The 21,749-nt window shown below is 48.4% G+C and overlaps 1 protein-coding gene across 5 annotated transcripts in view; it reads right to left on the bottom strand.

Moving 5' to 3' along the window:
- CEP72 (centrosomal protein 72) overlaps positions 1–1,168 on the bottom strand; it is a 38,837-nt gene extending 37,669 nt beyond the window's left edge. For all 5 annotated transcript variants that reach the window (XM_070476419.1, XM_070476423.1, XM_070476421.1 and 2 more), the window contains exon 1: positions 1,049–1,168. In XM_070476419.1, the coding sequence (XP_070332520.1) occupies positions 1,049–1,127 (79 nt within the window). In that variant the 5' untranslated portion in view covers positions 1,128–1,168. The remainder of the gene's footprint in view (positions 1–1,048) is intronic.
- Between the last annotated feature and the right edge of the window lie 20,581 nt (positions 1,169–21,749).

The following is a 21,749-nucleotide window of genomic DNA, read 5'->3' as shown; positions in this document are numbered from 1 at the left end:
TGAAACCAAAAAATCTATGACTAAACCCAAAAGCTGGCTCATTGACAAGCGTAATAAAATCCATAAACCTCAAGAAAGACCAAAAAAGAGAAGGCAGAAATGACCGATATCAGGAATGGAAGAAGGGTATCACTACAGACCACACAGACATTAACAAGTTAATAAGGAAATACCACAAACTCTATACACATAAATTTAACATGTTAGATGAAATCAGTTTTGCAAAACCCCACATAACCATAACTCACTTAAGATGAAGTCTATAATATGAATAGTTCTATAACAACTGCAGACATTGTATTTGTAATTTAAAAGCTTCAAATACAGAAATTTCCAGGCGTATAAGGTTTCGCTGGAAAGTTCTATCAAGAAAAAAAGAACTGGCATCAATTTTACAGAATCTCTTCTAGAAAACCGAAGAAGAGGCTTGATACCAGAACCAGACCAAAAAAAAAAAGAAAACTAGCGCCCAACATCCATCTTGAACAGGAGTCCAGAGATCCTCGGCCTGGGAGGGGCGAACGAGTCCTACCACAGGGCAGGTCGCCCCTTCTCCAGAAACGAAGGTGCTTCAAGCTTTCGCAGAAGACCAACCTAATCCAGGTGACTAACGGGTGAAAGAAAACCCAAGTGATCTTACCAATTAACTCAAAAATCAGCCCCGCAAAGGCTCCGCAAACGCGCCCCGGAGGGGCTCCCCTCAGACAGCGCGAGGGCCGGGCGGCCCCCGCCCCTCAAGGGCCTCCGCTCGGGACCCCAGCTAGCCCGGGCCGCTGCTCTTCGAGGGCCCCAGGCCCGCGCTCTCAGCGCCACCGCTGCCCTGCCCCTCTTCGCGCTCCCCGCGCCCCCCGGGCCCGCCACCCCCAGCCCATCCCTCTCCCCCGCCCCTCAGGCCTGGGGAGGCTCGGAACAGAGCAGTCTCCTTCAGCACCTCTGGCCTGACCGGTCCTCCGACACCGCAGCGGGAAGCTCGCGCCCTCGGCCAGCGCCGCCCGCCCGCCGCCCGCCGCCCGCCGCCCGCCGCCGCCGCCCGCCGCCTGGCGCGCACCCAGGTCGCAGTGAGGTGCCAGGCCGCTCTTCTCCCGGATCTTCTCCTCACACAGCAACATCCACCCGCCCGGCGCCATACTTTCAAACGGCGCTCACCTGCCCGCGCCTGCGCGCCGGGGCCGCGAAGGGCCGCGGGGAGGGGCGGTGCCAAGGGGCGGGATAGAGGCGGGGCTGGAGGGAAGGGAGGGGTCAAGGGCGAAGTGGGCGGGGCAAAGGCCTGTAAGGTGTGGGGGTGGGGGTGTGGGTGTGGGTGGGCGGGGGGATCTGAAGGGAGGGGCGGGGCCGAGGGCGGGATCGGGGCAGGGCTGGAGGCAGGGGCGGGGGGGGGTGGTGTTCAAGGGAGAAGTGGGCGGGGCCAAGGCTTGTAAGGTGCGGGGGCGTGGGTGTGGGGCTTGAATGAAGGGGCGGGGGCCGAGGGTGGGTGGGCGGAGCCAAGGCCGAGGGTGTGGCCGAGGTAGCCTAGAGGCGGGGTTAGGGTAAATTGGGGCCCGCCCCAGGGCATACCTGAGTTCCCTTTCCACTTGGGGACCTCGCCTCACCAGGGCACCTGCCCCAGCTGGTCTGCATCCCCAGATTGGTCTGCATCCTGGGCTGCGGCCCTGCGGGTTCTGCCTGGGGTTCCGGGGGCTTACGTTGGGTCTCGGGGCTCTCCCGCCCGCCACGGTCAGGTCACTCGGCCACAGCGCGTCCGGCTCTGCCCGCGTCCGCATTTCCTAAGTGACAAGCCGGGAGTCTGAACCGCGGGGTTCACGGTGTGTCGGGCTCCCTGGGCCTTTTGTGGAGCGCTGCCAGGGAAGACCTGCATTCGCGTCTGTCTGACTCTGCTCCAGGCAGCCCGCGTCCTGGGGGTGCCCTTTCCCGGGTCTCCTGGTGCCTGGGGTGCCCCTGCAGCCACTCAGCCCAGATTTGCCTGGCTTGTTGGTAGCCTCCCCTGGCATGTCACAGCATGTCACAGCCTGGGTGGTGGCACCGGGGGTGTAGGTAAGATTGTAGGGGCAGGTATAGGCGCTGGTGTGGGGCAGTATGGCAGAGTGTAGGAGAGGTGTAGACAGAGGGTGTAGGGCAGGGTGTAGACAGGGGCTGTGCTCAGGGGGCTGGGGTGTGGTTCCTCTGCAGGGTACTAGAATCTCTCTTGAGCAGGGCAGGGCTTCACACCTGCTGGGCCAGGCCCTGTGGGGCCCTGTGCCAAGTCATCTATGGAGACCAGCAAACACTCAGTGATACTTCATAACTGCCCAGTGTCCCACTTCCCACAAGACCATGGAGGGACTCTGGCACAGTCATGGGCATGTGGTCACCAGCCGGGGTTGCCTGAGCAAAGCTGGTGCAGCAAGGATGCTAGAAACAGAGCAAATATCCCAGCTTTTAGAAGTAAACAGGGGCAAACAAAAGGCTTCTGTCACTGACCAACCCCCCTCCACCCCCTCCTCCACGAAAAGCAGCTTGTCAGTCAGGGCACAGCCCACACTCCAAACACCACTGCTTCCTCCTGCTGCCAGTCACTTCAGGTCGGGCAGCCCAATCCTGAGTCCTTTACAGCTTTCTAGAACATTCCATGGAGGCTTCCAGGGCCCTTAGCCTTGAGCCCCAGACCAGAGGGTCAGTCCATCCCAGGGAGAAGCTGGCCACAGAGATGGAGACCTGAGGATGAGCCCTAACAGTCATGCGCTGGACAGTGAGAGGGGTCCTCCAGGGCGCTGGTGGCCTGGGAGGTCTTGGACTTTTCCTGCACTTTATCTGGCCTTGGCTGGGTGGTGGGGGGTGGCAGGAGGAGACAAGGTGAGCAGCTGTGGCATTGGCCGTGGGCCCTGGGAACTGTGATCTGTTGTATCAGTCTCTCCACCCTGGGGTGGATGCCAACATGGTCACTTCACCCCCAAGAAAACACTGGTCAGCTGGGGGCACCTGGACCGAGAATCAGACTTGAGCTTAGCCCAGGGGTGCTTCTGCACCAGGCCCTCCAAACGGGAGACACCCGAGTCGCCCAACCCTGCCTCCACTCCACTGAACACCTCTGGCAGCCCGAGCTCCAACTCAGGCGGCCATTCCCCTGCCACATGGCAGGGAAACCCGTGTCGCATTCGAGGCACCGTCCAGCGGCCGGGACTCTGGGGCCTCACCGATCAAGACGCAGGCATCTGGTCAAGGACAGCTGTTTGCTGGTTCTTGTGCTCATTTGTTCATAAATGTTGAAGGAAAGAGCCCTTTCCCAGCGGTGTTTATACACAAGATCAACACCAATATGTGTGAATTGTCAATGCATCGTTTTGCCAACAAGCCTGTATCCAAAGTGTGGCATACAATGGGGTGTGATGATGCCTGCAGCTGTTTGGAAGGTGAACAGGATTGAGAGTGGGCAGGGGCTCATGGGAACTTCTTACTATCATGACTACCTCAACTGAACACAGAACGGAGCCTGTGTTCACATGTGTGTAAATGCTTGTATCCAGCTGAGCTTTTAGTTAAGATGCAAGTAAAACCCACTATACCCAGGAGCTAGCAGGGGGACCTGACATACAGACAGCCAGCTAGAGTCCCTAAAGTGGGCTGGGCTCAGCTTGGCTGGCTGGCAACCAAACCTCTCTCCTGGACACTTGGCCACGCAGCTCAGTTCACAGAGGCAGGGCTCCTTCCTGGCTTCGTCCAGCTGGAGATCCTGCCCTCCCCTCAAAGTCCACAGCCTCAAGAGTCCCCTGTCCTGCTGGCCTGGGTGGACTGTCCCCAGAGCTCCTGATCCGCCTCTGTGCCCACCAAGGTGTCAGCTAGGTGAAGAGGTAGTTGAAGCCAGCTTCTCCCTTCAGTTGCTGGCACCCAAAAGCCTGAGTGCAGTTCAGTCACTCAGTCATGTCCAGCTCTTTGTGAGCCCATGGACTACAGTACTCCAGGCTTCCCTGTCCATCACCAACTCCTGGAGCTTACTCAAACTCATATCCATCGAGTCAGAGATGCCATCCAACTATCTCATCCTTTATTGTCGCCTTCTTCTCCTGCCTTCAATCTTTCCCAGCATCAGTGTCTTTTCCAATGAGTCAGTTCTCCGCGTCAGGTGGCCAAGGTATTGGAGTTTCAGCTTTAGCATCAGTCCTTCCAATGAATATTCAGGACTGTTTTCATTTCAGATTGACTGGTTTGATCTCCTTGCAGTCCAAGGGGCTCTCAAGAGTCTTCTCCAACACCACAGTTCAAAAGCATCAATTCTTCAGCGCTCAGCTTTCTTTGTGGTTCAAAGAACCACGTCCATACTGGAAAAACCATAGCCTTGACTATACAGACCTTTGTAGGCAAAGTAATGTCTCTGCTTTTTAATATGCTGTCTAGCTTGGTCATAGTTTTTCTTCCAAGGAGCAAGTGTCTTTTAGTTTCACGGCTGCAGTCACCATCCACAGTGATTTTGTAGCCCAAGAAAATAAAGGCTGTCACTGTTTCCATTGTTCCCCCATCTATTTGCATGAAGTGATGGAACCAGATGCCATGATCTTAGTTTTATGAATGTTGAGTTTTAAGCCAGGTTTTTCACTCTCCTCTTTCACTTTCATGAAAAGACTCTTTAGTTCCTCTTCACTTTCTGCCATTAGGGTGATGTCCTCTGCATATATGAAGTTATTGATATTTCTCCAGGCAATCTTGATTCTACCTTGTGCTTCATCCAGTCCAGCATTTCACATGATGTACTCCGCATGTAAGTTAAATAAGCAGAGTGACAATATACAGCCTTGACATACTCCTTTCCCAATTTGTAACCAGGCTGTTGTTCCATGTCCGGTTCTAACTGTTGCTTCTTGACCTGCATACAGATTTCTCAGGAGGCAGGTAAGGTGGTCTGGTATTCCCATCTCTTGAAGAATTTTCCATAGTTTGTTGTGATCCACAAAGTCAAAGGCTTTGGCGTAATCAATAAAGCAGAAGTAGATGTTTTTCTGGGATTGTCTTCCTTTTTCAATGATCCAGGGGATGTTGGCAATTTGATCTCTGGTTCCTCTGCCTTTTCTAAGTCCAGCTTGAACATTTGGAAGTTCTCAGTTCACGTATTGTTGAAGCCTGGCTTGAGCATTATTTTGCTAGCATGTAAGGTGAATGTAATTGTGCAGTAGTTTGAATATTCTTTGGCATTGTCTTTCTTTGGGATTGGAATGAAAACTGACCTTTTCCAGTCCTGTGGCCACTGCTGAGTTTTCCAAATTTGCTGGCATATTGAGTGCAGCACTTTAACAGCATCATCTTTTAGGATTTGAAATAGTTCAGCTGGAATTCCATCACCTCTGCTAGTTTTGTTCATAAGTAATCATTCCTAAGGCCCACTTGCCTTCACATTCCAGGATGTCTGGCTCTAGGTGAGTGATCACACCATCGTGATTATGGGTCGTGAAGATCTTTTTGTATAGTTCTGTGTACTCTTGTCACCTCTGCTTAATATCTTCTGCTTTAGCTCCATACCATTTCTGTCCTTTATTGTGCCCATCTTTGCATGAAATGTTCCATTGTTATCTCTAATTTTCTTGAAGAGATCTCTAGTCTTTCCCATTCTTTCATTTTCCTCTATTTCTTTGCATTGATTGCTGAGGAAGGTGTTCCTATCTCTCCTTGCTATTCTTTGGAACTCTGCCTTCAAATGGGTATATCTTTCCTCTTCCCCTTTGCTTTTCACTTCCCTTCTTTTCACAGCTATTTGTAAGGCCTTACAAAAGCCTGAGACTTCTCAGGAAAATCAAAACTTCCAGCTTTTTCTGAAAGTACAGAGACAGGACAACTGGATGTGAATTTCTGCATGGCAGCAGCGTGGGTGTGAGCAGTGGCCACCCCACAGGCCGGCCATGGTTCCATCTGGACAGCCCCTCAGGCCTCTCACCCAGAGAAGTGGGACTGGGTGCCCCTAGCCTCTTCCAGGTGGGAGCTGCCCTGCCTGCCCCTCCCTGCAGCACACACCTGCTCATCCCACCGGGGAGACACAGGGATGAGGGCAGATCTCAGCTGAGACAGCAGGGGCCATGGCCTTCCCGAGGACCATGGCACCTCAGTCCTGTCTGGAGCCCTGCAGCCTTCTCCCCACCTCTAAGGCTCCAGTGAGGGGCCTTTGGGCGGGGCAGAGTATGGCCTCGGTCGGCAAGCATCATCTAGTCCCTCACCACCAGCCTCGGTCAGCTGCCTTCACTCCCCTCCGAGAACCTGCCTGCGCTGACCCTGCAGATTCCAGCATCACCCTGCCTGCCCTGGACGTGCTGGTTCCCAGTGGGCTTGGAGCCCTCACGTGGCAGAGCGTGGTGAGCGCCCAGCAAGGGGCCAGGTGCTGCCATGCTTTTGAGGGTCATTGGTTACGTCTCCTTTACAGCGGGCAGTGAGGAGGGCAGCAGGGCTGAGAGCCAGGCACTCAGGTTGAACAGTACAGCTGGAGGAGGGGCCTGTTGTGGGGCATGGGGGAGCCAGCCTATGACCAGACAGGAGTGCCCTGGGCTGGCTTTCTGGCCTGTGTGGCTTGGGCAAGCTCCTCTCCAAACACAGTCTTCTCATCTCTATAAAAAAAATTAACAAGGTTCTCCAGGGGAGCAGTGGTTCCAAGCCCTCTTCAACCTTGTCTATTTACAATGTAGGGGGTGGAGACCCTCTCTATATCTCTTAGTGCTGTGGTTGGCCACTTCTGACTGATAAGAACTATGCAGGAGGCTGCAATGGCACTTGGGGATAAGTTTTGATTTTCTGGAAAAAGGAATAAGTCTAGGCAACATATGCTAGGACCTTCGCTTTTGCCTTGACACAGTTGTGATGCCTGGAGCTGCAGCAGCCATCTTGGCACAATGAAGGAGGAAAGAAATGGACTTCACAGAGGTGGCCAGCCTGTGCTCCAAACCAATGCCAGTCACTGGACTCCAGCCTCCTGGCTCAGTGAGAAGAGACTAATGTGGAGTGACCGGTGCTGCACTGAAGGCATTCCTACCTGATCCTGGAGTCTGTTGAGGTGAGAGATGAAACGTGTGTGGTACAGACTAGACCACACAGTCAAGCATGTTCACAGCACGTGCAGCTGTAAGGCAGACGTGTAGAGGCGACTGTGCCAAAGGAGGGCTCCCTTTCCCCTTGGCATGGTCCCTGAGGAGGGAGGGGAGAGGGTATGGGGGTGGCTTCTCCTAGCAGAGGAGTGGGGAGTGAGAGGCCCCAGGCTCAGTCAAGGAAGAGGAGACGGACCGGTGGACCTGTCACTCCCTCTTCTCAGGGGCCCAGTGTGACTCTGAGTGTGGGTCCAGCCTGACCCAGTCCAAGCTTCTTGATGATGATGGAGCAGATCAGGGCGAAGTACAAACAGAACCTGAAACTTAGCTGACTGGTTTCCCAGCTACAGAGTGAGTGTGAATTCTGAAGCCATGCCTTCTGCCCTTTGTCACTTATAATGACCAACAGTTGACATGAATAGTCCATGATGAGGCTTCCAGAGATGCAAACAAACGTAGCAGGAAATCTTTGCTCCGGGAATCTTACAGTTTCCTGGATGGTTTGTTTTGTGAAACTGAAAAATGCCCCTTTCCCCCCAAAGTACCCATGTGGAAGCTGTGGGGCTCCTGAGTGTGGCCTTGTGTGTCAGAAGATGAGATTAATGTCAGGGTACCTGGGTGGGCTCAGGCACCATCACAGGTGTCCTGGTAAGAGGAGAGCAGACGCAGACACACACACACACACCGAGGACTGCACGCTGATGGAGGCAGAGTGGGTGCGATGCAGCCACAGGCCCGGGGTGTCCGGAGCCCCCAGGAGCTGGGGGAGGCAGGCGGCCCCTCCCTGAGGCCCTGTGCAGACGGGCACGGCTCTGTGACATGGGTACCTGTACGTGTGAGCCTCTGCAAAGAGGCTCCCTGGGGTTCTGCACCTTCTCACGTCTCAGGGGCACCTGGAGGGACTTGGAGGCCCAGGCAGGTATCCTGAGAGGGGCTTCGCCAGCCATGGAGTCTCAACCAACAGCCACAGGATCCCCGGGGTCAGGGGCATCGCTCGGCACTCACCTGGCCTCAGCTCTCCAGCAGTGACGGAGACCACCCACCGTGAGACCCCACGGCACCAGAAAGGAGGGAGGTCACGTAGCCAGCCTGCCACAAAGGGCCCAGGCACAGGCTTTCTGGGGGTGGGTCCTCCTGGAGTCGGATGACCTGAGGTGTGCACCTTCCCCGGGGCCCCAAGGCAAAGACCAAGGCGTCTCCTGTCCTCTGTGCTGGAGTGCGCGCCCGGTCGCGTCTGACTCTTGGTGACCCTGTGGACTGCAGCCTGCCAGGCATCCCCGGGATTTCCCAGGCGAGAAACTGGAGTGGGTTGCCATTTCCTCCTCCAGGGGATCTTCTACCTGGGAAGCCCCTTTCTGCACTTACTGAACCTCAAACAACCGTTTTCAGAACTCAGTCTCTGTTAATGGGTTCGTTCAAAGGGCTCTTTTCAGTCTCAGGGAGCAGGAAGCAATATCCTTTCAAAAACCAATTAGCTCCATATTTTGGCTCATTAAATAAAGAGTTTTCCTTTGGACTCCATTGATTTTTGAGATAGTGAACAATGGGCTGACTCACCTGTTTGCAGCCCCTTTCCTCTGGGACCTTTGAAGTCCCGGGAGGCACCTGCTCCGCACAGGGTGGGGCCTGGCCACGTCCCGCAGACACACAGCTGAGTTCTCACCAGCTTCACGGAAGTGAAAAAGTGGGCTTTGATTTGCTGGCATCTCCCTGCAGGGAAAACGCCAAGAGGATTCAAAGGGCCTCGAAGGGGCACGGCAGAGACATGGCGCTGGGCCAGGTCCAGCTCTCGATGTGGGTGTTTGAGCTGATGGCGAGGCCAGCTGTGACTCTCTGCGTGAGGGCACGGGGCAGAGAAGAGCCAGTGGCGGTCACCTTGATGTGGAAATAAGACAGCCCCATCGCCCGAAAACTTCCTTTGAGCTTCCCTTTTGTAGTCAAACCCTTCCTCCAGTCCAAACCCCTGGAAAACATTCATCTGTTTCCCCATCTCTGAAGTTTTGTCTTTTTCAGAAGGTCATGTAAATTTACCTTTTGAGACCGGTGTCTACACGCAGCAGCATGTGTTTGGAGTCACCCAAGTTGCCATGGGATTCAGTCATTTGTTCCTTTTAACTGCTCCCTGGTATTCCATCCACAGACATCCACTCACCTGTTGAGAGACATGAAGTTGTTTCCAGTTTTTGATTGTGGATTAAAATTACTAAATAGAGTCAGGTGTAGATTCTACTATGAATCAGGTTTTCATTTCTCCAGGGTAAATGTCTAGGGATGACACAGCCGAATCATATGGTAAAAGAATGTTGAACTTTAAAAGAAACTGTTGAAAACACCCTTTGCCAGAGTGGCTGAACCATGTCCTCTCCCACCAGCAGCGCGGGCTCGTTCCGGTTGCTCTGTGTCCTCCTCAGCACTTTATCCTGTCGAGTGCTGCAGTTTTCCTTTCTTTTCTTTTTCCTCTTGTGCAGCTCTAATAAATGCAGGGTAGTATCACATTGTGATTTTATTTTTTATTTTTTCATAACGCACACATAAACACATAGACAAACATTGTGGTTTTAATTTGCACTTCCCTCATAACTAACAATGTTGACCATCTTTTTATGTGCTTATATGCCATCTAAAATTCTTTAGTGAAGTGTCTGATAAAACCTTTTACCTTTATTAACAGGGTTGTCTGGTTGTCTGTTTGAGACCTGCTTCCCAAGCGGCGCAGTGGTAAATAGTCTGTCTGCCAAAGCAGGAGATGCAAGAGATGCCAGTTCCCTCGTTGGGTTAGGAAACTCCTTTGGAGGAGGAAACTGGCAACCCACTCCAGTATCCTTGCCTGGAAAATTCCATGGACAGAGGAGCCTGGTTGTCTACAGTCCGTGGGGTTGCAAAGAGCCGTGCATGACCGAATGACTAACACTTTATCTAGAAAAATTTGCTGAGATTTTTATTGGAATTGCATTAAATACGTAGATCAATTTGGGGAGAACTGACCTTTTGCCGTATTAAATCTCCAGTCCACACACACTTTATGCCTTCTTTGATTTCTTTCATCAGCTTGTTGTCATTTTCAGCTTACAGACTCTGCTGCGCTTTGTTAAATGTGTGTACTGGGTCCCTTCAGTCGTGTCTGACTCTGTGCAACCCTGTGGACTGTGCCCGCCAGACTCCTCTGTCCATGAAGCTCTTCAGGCAAGAACACTGGAGTGGGTAGCCATTCCCTTCTCCAGGGGATCTTCCTGACCCAGGGATCGAACCTGCGTCTCCTGCCCCTCCTGTGTTGCAGGCAGATTCTTTACTGCTGAGCCACCAGGGAATGTATATGTTATTTATACATATGTATCCATTAAATCTGTACGTATTTTATTTTGGACCAATTATGAATGGCTCAGAGCTGTAAATTTTGGTCTCCGTGTGTCTGTTGTTAGGATATAAAAATGTGATTGATTTTTGTGTGTTGAGCTTATATTCTGTGACATTGCCGAATTTGTTTGTCAGCCCTAGGTGTTCTTTTTTGTAAATTCCTTAATTTTTTACATAAACAGTTGTAACACCTACCAATAGATATGGTTTTATTCCTTCCTTTCTGATCTGTAAGCCTTTGTGCCTTTATCTTCTTTTGCACTAGGACTTCTAGCATGATGTTGAAAGGAGTGGTGAGAGCAGACACACTTTCCTTAATCCAGATTTTGAGAAGCAAGTATTCAGTTTTTAGCCATTGAGTGTGATGTTAGGTGTACATTTTTAAATAGACAACGTTCATCAGGTTAAGGGTACTCCCTTCTATTCCTAGTTTGCTGAGACATTTTGTCATGGATAGATCTTACATTTTGTCTTTTTTTTTTTTTTTGCATCATCTGAAATGATCACATAATTTTGCTTCTTCATCTGTTAAATATGGTAGATTATACTGGTTGAATTTTAAGTGTTTATCCAACCTTAACATCCTACTTAGTCACAGTGCATTATCATTTTTACATCTTGTTTAGTTCAATTTTCTAATATACTGTTGGGCATTTTTGCATCTAGGTTTATGAAGTGTATTTCCATGCAGTTTTACTTTTATGCTGTCACTTGTCTAGTTTCGCTATCAGGGCAATGCTGGCCTCGGAACGTCAGATAGGAAGAATTGTTCTCCTCTTCTGGGGGAGATTGTGTAGAGTTGGTTGCTTCTTCTTTAAATATTTATAAAATTCACTAATGGAACCATCTGTATCTGGAATTTTCATTTTCAGGTTTTTCACTATGAATTAAATTACTTTAATACAAGAAGGATTATTTGAGCTGTTTATTTCTTCTTGGATGAGGTTTGGTAGTCTGTGTTTCAAGTAATCGGTCTGTTGCCTCTGAGTTGCCAAGCGCACGCACTGGAGCCGCTCTCGGTGGTCTGTGTGATGCCTGAACATCTGTGGGGTCACCAGGCACCTCTTCTCTGCTTACTTTATGTCTCCTCTCTCCCTCTCTCATCCGTTTGGTTAGAGGTTTGTTAGTCTTGTTGATATTTTTAGAGAAGCAGCTTTTAGCTTCATTGATTTTTTTCTGGATTGTCTTTCTGCTTTCAATCTCATTGATTCCTCTTATCTTTATTTTTTCTTTCCTTCTGCTTGCTTTCGGTTTGACTTGGTCTTCATTTTCTAATTTCTTGGTGGAAGCTTACATTGTTAATCTCCATTTTTATTCTGTTTTTAATATTTTTTTATTCCTTCTGGTTAAATGCTTCTAATACAAGAAGTTATTTCTGTAAATTTCCCTCTAAACCCTCTTTAGTTTTGATATATTGCATCTTTATTTTCACTCAATTCAAATGATTTCCAGTTTTGCTGAAATATCCTCCCAGACACATAGATTATCCAGAAGCATGCTTTTTAATTTCCACATATTCTGGGAATTTTCCAGATGTCTGTTATTGATTTCTTTGTTAATTCCTTTGAGGATTTGTTTTTAAGTTTATTAAGTGTGTTCTGAAGGCAAAAGGAGAAGAGAACATCAGAGGATGAGACGGCTGGATGGTATCACTGATGCAATGCACATGAACTTGGACAATCTTCAGGAGATGGTGAGGGACAGAGAGGCCTGGTGTGCTGCAGTCCATGGGGTCACAAAGAGTTGGACACGGCAGCAGCCAAGTGTGTTTTATGACCAAAGGTATGTCTATCATGGTGACTGTTCCATTGTTGCTTAAAGAGAATGCATGTTTTGGCCTTGTTTGGTGTATTCAATAAATGTCAGTTAGATCCAGTTGGTTAATGGTCCTGGTGGGTTCTTATATAACCTTGCTAATTTTCTGCCAACTGTTTTGTCAGTTACTGAGAGAGGAGTTGTTATGGACTGAATTGTGCTTCCCCCAAACAGATTTTGAAGCCCTAACCTCCAGTGTTTCTGTATTTGGAGAGGGGGTCACTAGGTGGTAATTAAGGTTACATGAGGTCATGAAGATAGGGCCCTAAGCCACAGAACCAGATGATGGAGATGTCAGATCTCTCTCTGTGTCTCTGTTTATCTCTCTCTGTGTCTCTGTCTCTCTGTGTTTGTCTCTGTGTCTCCGTCTCTCTGTATCTGTCTCTGTCTGTCTGTCTCTCTCTGTCTCTGTCTCTCTGTGTGTCCCTATGTCTCTGTCTCTCTCAGAGTCTCTCTCCCCCAGCCCTCTCAGCATCCACCCCTTCTCTGTCTCTCTCTGTCTCTGTGTCTCTGTCCCTGTCTCTCTCTCCATCTCTGTCTCTGTGTCTCTGTCTCTCTCTCTCTCTCTCTCTCTCTCTCTCTCCACCTCTCTCCCCCACAAGCGCAGAGGAAGGCCCCGCGGCTCCGGCCGCCCAGGCCCCGCGGTGCCGTGCGGGCCGCGGTGGGCTGAGACTGGCGGGCGGGCCGCCTGCAGCACCGGCCGCCCTCCCTCCCGAGGCCACTGCGATGGGCTCGGGTGAGTTGAAGCTTTGCTGCCAGATGCCCACGATTGCTCCGTCTTGCTGACTTTGGTTATTGTGTCATTATGGAATCTTCTTTACTCTGAAGTTTACTATGTCACCTCAGCTTTTTAAGTTGTGTTTGCTCAGTGTCTTTTTCTATCTTTTTATTTTCAACGTCTGTATCGTCATATCACAGCAGGTTCTGTAGGTGGCTGTGGAGAGGTCTTGTTCCCTGTATCCAGCTGACCGTTCCTCTCTTTGGATTCTTCGGTCATTTGCCCTTATTCGCTGACACGCTGAATTCAGAGCGATTGCTGTAATACATGTTCTCTATTTGTCTCCGCCTCAGCTCTCCCGTTTCCTATCGTCTCTTGGATTATTGGAATATTTTTCAGTATTTCATTTTGATCTGCCTGCTGGTTTTAAAACTAAATCCATTTGCATAGGGATTACTGTACACACACAAACTTCTCCCTCTACTTATCAGTCTGGTAGAATTGGCATTTCACCATCTCAAGCGGGACGTAAGAAGCTCATCCGCCACTTCCTTACCCGGCATGTTGTGGTTGCTGTTGTGTTGCATCGACATCCACTGAAACGCCACTGTCAAGTTACAATTGCTGCTGGCAACAGTCATGTCTTAAAGACACATCTATAAGCTACCTGCAACTTAAAATATAATAGTGTAGGTAGGTTATAAAGGAATGGAAGAGGTTATATCAGACAAACGGCAATTAAATAAAAATCCTTCAATGGCCCTGTCAGTGTCAGCAGATGGACTTCAGGACCAGGAACATATGCAGGCATGATGAGGAAGGACACGTGCTGAGCCTGCCCCCACTCCTTCCCCCTTCCCCCCTCCCTTCCTCTCCCCCCTCCCTCCCCCCTCCTTCCTCCCTTCCCTCATTTTGATGATGCTCTGATGAACACACAACTCTGACTAGGTGGCCCTTTGGTTTGCCTTAAGTGTTGGTTTGTTTTAAAGTATAGTTGATTTGCAATGCTGTGGTGGTTTCAGGTTCACAGCACAGTGATTTAGTTTTATGTACGTACACATCTATATTCTTTTTCAGATTCTTTTCCCATCTGGGTTATTATAAAATATTGAGTATAGTCCCCTGTGCTCTACAGTAGGACCTCGCTGTTTCTCTATTTTACATATAATAGTGTGCATATCTCTTGACTTCCTACTTTTGCATTCCAGTCCTCTGTGATGAACATCTATTTTGGTGTTAGTTCTAGAAGGTCTTGTAGAAGGTCTAGAAGGTCTTCAAAGAACCATTCAACTTCAGCTTCTTTGGCATTAGTGGTTGGGGCCTAGACTTGGATTACTGTGATATTGAACAACTTGTCTTGAAAATGAACTGAGATCATTCTTCCATTGGTGAAATTGCACCCAAGTACTGAATTTTGGACTCTTCTGTTGACTATGAGGGCTACTCCATTTCTTCAAAGGAATTCTTGCCCACAGTAGGAGGTATAATGGTCATCTGAGTTAAATTTGCTGATTCCCATCCATTTTAGTTCACTCTTTCCTAAAATGCTGATGCTCACTCTTGCCATCTCCCATTTGACCACTTCCAATTTACCTTGATTCATGGACCTAACATTCCAGATTCCTATGCAATATTGTTCTTCACAGCATTGGCCACCTGATGAGAAGAGCCAACTCACTGGAAAAGACCTGATGCTGGGAAAGATCGAAAGCAGGAGGAGAAGAGGACAACAGAGGACGAGATGGTTGGAAGGTGTCACCAACTCAATGCACATGAGTTTGAACAAGCTCCAGGAGATGGTAAAGGGCAAGGAAAGCTGGCGTGCTGCAGTCCCTGGGGTCGCAAAGAGTTGGACGCAACTGAACTGAACTGAACTGAGTGTGAATATATTTATCCCAAACTCCTAATTTATCCCTCCCTCCCCTTCCTCGCTGGGAACCATAAGTTTGGTTTTTTCCCACTGTATTTTGTAATTTTTTGTTGAAGTATAGTTGATTTCCAATATTATATTAGTTTCAGGTGTACAGCATAGTGATTAAATATTTTTACAGTTTATTTAAATGTGATTACAAGACAATGGCTACAATTCCCTGTTCTGTTCGCATCATGTGGCCCAAGTATTGGAGTTTCAGCTTCAGCATCAGTCGTTTCAGTGAATATTCAAGACTGATTTCCTTTAGGATGGACTGGTTGGATCTCCTTGCAGTCCAAGGGACTCTCAAGAGTCTTCTCCAGGACCACAGTTCAAAAGCATCATTTCTTTGGCACTCAGCCTTCTTCATGGATGTGAGCCAACTCTCACATCCATACATGACTACTGGAAGAACCATAGCCTTGACTATGCAGGCCTTTGTCAGCAAAGTGATGTCTCTGCTTTTTAGTCTGGGTTTGTCATAGCTTTTCTTCCAAGGAGCAAGTATCTTTTAATCCCATGGCTGCAGTCAGCATCCTCAGTGATTTTGGAACCAAGAAAATAGTCTTTAGATAATGGCTCTCACTGTACTCAAGAAGACAGATATAAGAATGAAATTTCAACAGAAGATTGGAAACTATCAAATAATGATACAGCAGATTTGAACAAGAGCCAAATGGAAATTCTAGGAATTTGCTACAATAACTAAAAATTAAGAACACACAAAAAATAAGTTTAACACAAGATTAGCAAGACTCAAAGAGCAATTCAGGAACTTGGAAGATGGTTCAGAAGAAATTATCCAGAGTGAAGTCAGGAAAACCAAAGAGAGGTGGACAAAGAGGAGAGGGCACGTTACAGTGAGATATCCGACATGTGCATGGTTAGAGCTGCTCAAGAAAAGAGGGAGAATCTACGTGGAAGGAGATGGCAGTTGAGACGTTTTCAAAAGTGGGTGAAGATGCCAATCTACGTGTTCAGAAATTCCAAAGAACTCCAAACGAAATGAATTAGAAATGAATCCAGGAGTTCCGTGGTGGTTGCCAGTGGTTAGGACTCTGTGCTTCCATCAGCAGGGTCCCGGTTCAATTCCTGGTCAGGGCACTAAGACCTTGCAAGCTGCCTAACACAGTCAAAAAAAATTTATAAGTACTTTAGAAAGCCACAGCTTAGGCACATCATAGTAAAGCTGCAGAAAATAAAAAGGAAAATCATAAAAGCAGCTGGAGGTCAAAGTCAGTTTACTTTAAAAGAAGCAACACTTCCCTGGTGGTCCAGTGGTTAAGAATCCGCCTGTCAACACAGGGGAGCTGGGTTAAGTCCCTGGTCTGGGATGATCCCACATGCTTCGGGCAACCAAGCCCGCATGCCACAAATACTGAGCACAGTCTCTAGCACCTGCAAGCCGCAATTACTGAAGTGTGCATGCTCTGGAGCCTGTGCCCTGCAACAAGAGACACAACTGCAATGAGAAGCCTGTGTACGACGAGAGAGTAGCCCCGCTCACTGCAGTCAGAGAAAGCCCACGCGCAGCAGTGAAGAACCAGTGCAGCCAGTAACAAATGCAATAATTAATAATTAATTTTTAAAAAGACAAAAAAAAAAAAAAAGGAGTGACACTTTGATAGACATCTAGCTTCTCAACAAAAGTAATGAAAGCTGGGGAATTCCCTGGTGGTGCAGTGGATAATAATCTGCCTGCCAGTGCAGGAGACATACGTTCGAGCCCTGATCCAGGAACATTCCACACGCTGTGGAGCAGCTGAGTCCATGAGCTGCAACCAGGGAGGCTGCGTGCTACAGCTACTGAAGCCTGCAGAACCTGTGTTCTGCACCAAGAGAAGCCACGACAACGAGAAGCCCTCGAACCACAAGGAAGGTTAGTCCCTGGTCCCTGGAACTAGAGAAGCCCATGCAAAGCAATGAAGATGCAGCACAGTCAGAAATAAAAGTTAATTGGCTTTAAAATAATGAAACCCAAGGGCAGTGGAGTCATGTCTTTAATGCTCTAAAAAAGAAAGAATAACTCCCAACCTAGAATATTGTATCCAGTAAAGATGTTATTCAAGAATGAGGTTAAAATGAAACTATTTTCATACTAAAGATAAAAGAAAACAATAAAGTGTGGGAGAACAACAAAGGTACTGCAAAGCAGTCTGTATAACATGATCTTCTCAATGAAGAGCGTGGGATCAATTTCATGTCTTCATGGGAAATGCTGAGATGTGCCTGACAGAGGGCATTTCCTCTGAGTCCTGAGATGCCAGTCCTGGCAGTAGGTGCCCCTCTCCGAAGTCTGAGCTTTAAAATTTTAATAATTGTAATAATTTAAAATTTTAATAGTTCCAATCTTCCCCCCTCCCACTCATCCACAAACTCCGTACCTGTTTTTGGAATTTTCTACCTATGGATACAAGATACCCTTTAGGGAATTCCCTAGTGGTCCAGTGGCTAAGACCTTGAGCTCCCCATGCAGGGGCTGGGGTTTGATCCCTGGTTGGGGAATTAGATCCCACATGCCACAACTAAGACCCAGTGCAGCCAAACAATTAAATAAATAAAAATTTTTTTAAAAGATACCCTTCAGTTACCTGATAAACATCATATCCAGTTAACAACACTTTCTATTCAAGTCTCTGTGTAAATGTGACTGTGGGAAATTTTAGAATAAAATCTGCACCTCTAGTGTGAGAGCTGGACTATAAAGAAAGCTGAGTGCTGAAAAACTGATGCTTTTGAACTGTGGTGATGGAGAAGACTCTTGAGAGTCCTTGGACTGCAAGGAGATCTAACCAGTACATCCTAAAGGAAATCAGTCCTGAGTATTCATTAAAACGACTGATGCTGAAGCTGAATTCCAATACTTGGGCCACATGATGCAAAGAACTGACTCATTGGAAAAGACCCTGATGCTGGGAAAGATTGAGGGCAGGAGGAGAAGAAGGGGATGGCAGAGGATGAGATGGTTGGATGGCATCTCTGACTCAATGGACATGAGTTTGAACAAGCTCCAGGAGTTGGTGATTGACAGGGAGACCTGGCGTGCTGCAGTCCATGGGGTCACAAAGAGTTGGACACGACTGAGTGACTAAACTGAATATCTTCAAATAATTGAGGTTCTGCTTCCTGCCTGTGCCCTCATTCACTGATACACAAGGTATATGACTAGTTATCATTGAGTAAAATATCATCGACTATTTTCAAATAGTGAAACTTCATTATAATACATCATTGACAGTGCATATTCTTAATAAGAAAATTATACTTTTAAGATGTCAAGGGAAGCCATCTAATTATGCCTAATGCCTTCTTTCTGGTCGTGAGAGACCCTGATGCAGTCTTTCTTCTACCCTGGCTGCTGTGTTTCCGTTGGTCATCTCTTGTACCCCTGAATCAACTTTATTTCTTGATTATTCCAAATTGTACCTTCACTTGCTGAGATCCCCCATTTTTCTCTTACTTTGACTGTGGACCGATAACTTCATCTATGGTTTATGGAAAATATTGTGTCTGTGATCATTCATTCATTAGAAAGCATTTATCTTCCAAGAAATTTTTTTCCAGATTCTTTCTCAAGGCAAAAGTTGTGCTTTTCTCTTAGAAATTGTGTGTAGTAGAATAGATACGGAAATTATCTCTATCACCAGCTAATTATGCTTTGTATCTGGGGCAGTTTCTGCATCTCTCTGCAGGGCCAATTCCTTCTGCAGAAAAACATGAAAATTAAACAGTGTGACTGTTAAGTTCTTGTCAGATGTATGATCTTTTGCTACAAAATGTAGCACATTAGAGACACACCAAGCAGCCAATAAATGTTCATTTAAAATAAGGGAGATCCACCTCAACGTGCTCCTGTGCTGTGGCCGCCCCGCAGAGCCCGCGATCCTCCCCGCAGAGCCCGCGATCCTCCCCGCAGAGCCCGCGACCCTCCCCGCAGAGCCCGCGACCCTCCCCGCAGAGCCCGCGATCCTCCCCGCGGAGCCCGCGATCCTCCCCGCGGAGCCCGCGACCCTCCCCGCGGAGCCCGCGATCCGCCCCGCGGAGCCCGCGGTCCTCCCCGAGGAGCCCGCGACCCTCCCCGCAGAGCCCGTGACCCTCCCCGCAGAGCCCGAGATCCGCCCCGCAGAGCCCGCGGTCCTCCCCGCAGAGCCCGCGATCCTCCCCGCAGAGCCCGCGACCCTCCCCGCAGAGCCCGCGATCCTCCCCGCGGAGCCCGCGATCCTCCCCGCGGAGCCCGCGACCCTCCCCGCGGAGCCCGCGATCCTCCCCGCGGAGCCCGCGATCCGCCCCGCGGAGCCCGCGGTCCTCCCCGAGGAGCCCGCGACCCTCCGCGCAGAGCCCGCGGTCCTCCCCGCAGAGCCCGCGACCCTCCCCTTAGAGCCCGCGACCCTCCCCGCAGAGCCCGCGATCCGCCCCGCAGAGCCCGCGATCCTCCCCGCAGAGCCCGCGATCCTCCCCGCTTCACACCTTGTGCAGTCGCCTCCCTCACACACCAAGGAGGCCTGGGGGAATGGCGGGTGTGAAGGGGTGTCACTGTGAGCTGGGCTGTGTTCCTACCTGAGAGCTGTCTCATGAGGCTCTGGCTCTGGGTGTTGCCCCAGTAGTAGCCTCTGGGGTGAAACTGATGCTGCCTGCCAACCCATGTGCGTGAGCTTGGGTGCACATCCACCAACCCCCAATCAGCCTCCAGGTGGGGGTGCAGCTCTCCTGAGACCTCCTGATGCAGAGCAGTCAGCCAACCCCCAAATCTTCACCCAGGAGCCAGGGCAGCAGTGTTTGTTTTTTCCAGCTGCTGAAGTCTTTGGGCAGTTAGTTATGGAACAACAGGTAACTGACTTCTCTGTAGACAGTTTGGGTGGAGCTCAGGGGTTTGGACTCTGGATGGTGTTCCCTTCAAGTATGAGCGATGACTTGGTAGTTGTCTTTCTTCAGAGAAAAGACCAACATGTTCCCAATCACATCATTTGTGACTAAGCAAAGCAGTGTCGTGATTGCAAAACAAGGATATAGATCACCGTGTCCTAAGGATTTGTCGTCAAAGTGCCTGGGTCAGCAGGCTCAGCCCCAGCTTTTCGAGAGGCTTCCTGCAGGACCATGTGGCACCAAAAAACACCTCTCTTCTGAAGGTGGGAACCTCTGAGCCATGAACAGCAAGGTGGCCCCCCAGGCCCTGGAACGTTGACTGGGGTCCCCAGGGGGTGCCCAGAACAGCACAGACCTCCACCTTCCATCCTGGTAGAGCTCTGCCTCTGTGGTTGCTCCTGCGGGCATTGCTGAGAGCTAAGCCCCAGCGCTCAGGGAAAATCTCACTGGAAAAATGCAAATATACAGGAAAGATACGAAACCAACCACATATACTATACATTCCTACTAGTTAGTAGGAAGATTAAATGACAAAAGTAGTGAAATCTTCTATATCCATGATAAGTAGTTAAGGTACACCACAAAACAAAAAAATATAAGGTCAAAACAATATTTGTGAAGGAGGGAGAAAATTGTAGAGTTGTTAAAATGCATTGAGTTTAAGAGATAAAGTTAAAAGCAACTTAAAATAATCACATGTAAATGCAGATTGCTATACAAAAACCTCATAATAGCTGCGAACCAAAAATTTATAATAGGTGCACAAAAAAGAGAAATGAATCCAAACATAACATTAAAGCTAGTCATCAAATCACAAGGGAAGAGCAAAAAAGAAAATGAAAGGAACAAAAATGACCTACGAAAACAGCCCCCAAACAATTAACAAATGGCAATAAGGGGACTTCCCTGGTGGTCCAATGTTTAGGGCTTTGCCTTCCAATGAGGGGGTGTGGGTTTGATCCCTGGTTGGGGAGCTAAAGAACCCATATACCTTGTGGCCAATAAAACCAAAGCATAAAACAGAAGCAATATTGTAACAAATCCAATAAAGATTTTAAAAATAGTCCACATAAAAAAGATTCTTTAAAGAATGGCAATAAGCCCATACCTATCAATAATTACTTTAAAGGTAAATAGGCTAAATGCTCCATTCAGAGTAGCTGAACGGGTATAAAAACAAGACTCATATATATACTATCTACAAGAGACTCACTTCAGAGCTAAAGACACACAAACTGAAATTGAGGGGATGATAAAATACATTCCATGCAAATAGAAATCATATCAGGCTAAATAGACTTAAGACAAAGACTGTTACCAGAGACAAAAGACTCTACGTATGATCAAGGGATCAATCCAAGAGAAGATCTAACAGTTGTAAATGTATATGCGCCCAGCGCAGGAGTGCCTCAACACGTGAGGCAAGCACTGACAGCCATCAGAGGGGAATTCAGCAGTATCACAATAATAGTAGGGAACTTTAACACCCCCCCTTACACCAATGGACAGATAACCCCCAAAATCAATAAGGAAACACTGACATTAAATGACACAATAGATCAGAAGGACTTACATGATTTTTTACTGAACTTTCCATCCCAAAACAGCAGAATACACATTCTTTTCAACTGCACATGGAACACTCTCCAGTATAGACCACATGCTAGGCCACAAAATAAGTCTCAGTGAATTTAAGAAAATATTTAAAAATAAAATATAAAATGCCTAAACGTGTTTTAGCCCAGTGCCACCCACTGCACTAAAAGCCTGCCCTGAAGCACTTTGCTGTCTCAACAACTTAGTTATTTCTTGGAGCCAATTCATGTCCCCTGTGCCACATGCAGGGATCCTGCTTTTTTTTTTAATGACCAAAAAAATCCTTGAATCTGTAAACAGGAATCCTCAACAGACACAGAATGTCCTGTGTGGGGGCATACAGGTAGGGTTTAAATGCATTTATCATCTCAATGATTAAGCTGATGCTGTAAAGACTATTTTTGTTATCTCTTTATCTTCACATCCTATTAAATACAGTGTAGTATCTGTGACAGGCTTT

The sequence above is a fragment of the Odocoileus virginianus genome, chromosome 14 (genome assembly GCF_023699985.2).
Source record: "Odocoileus virginianus isolate 20LAN1187 ecotype Illinois chromosome 14, Ovbor_1.2, whole genome shotgun sequence".
Classification (NCBI taxonomy): Eukaryota; Metazoa; Chordata; class Mammalia; order Artiodactyla; family Cervidae; genus Odocoileus; species Odocoileus virginianus.
The sequence above is the reverse complement of the archived record's forward strand: the minus strand, read 5'-3'. Positions and strand labels throughout refer to the sequence as shown.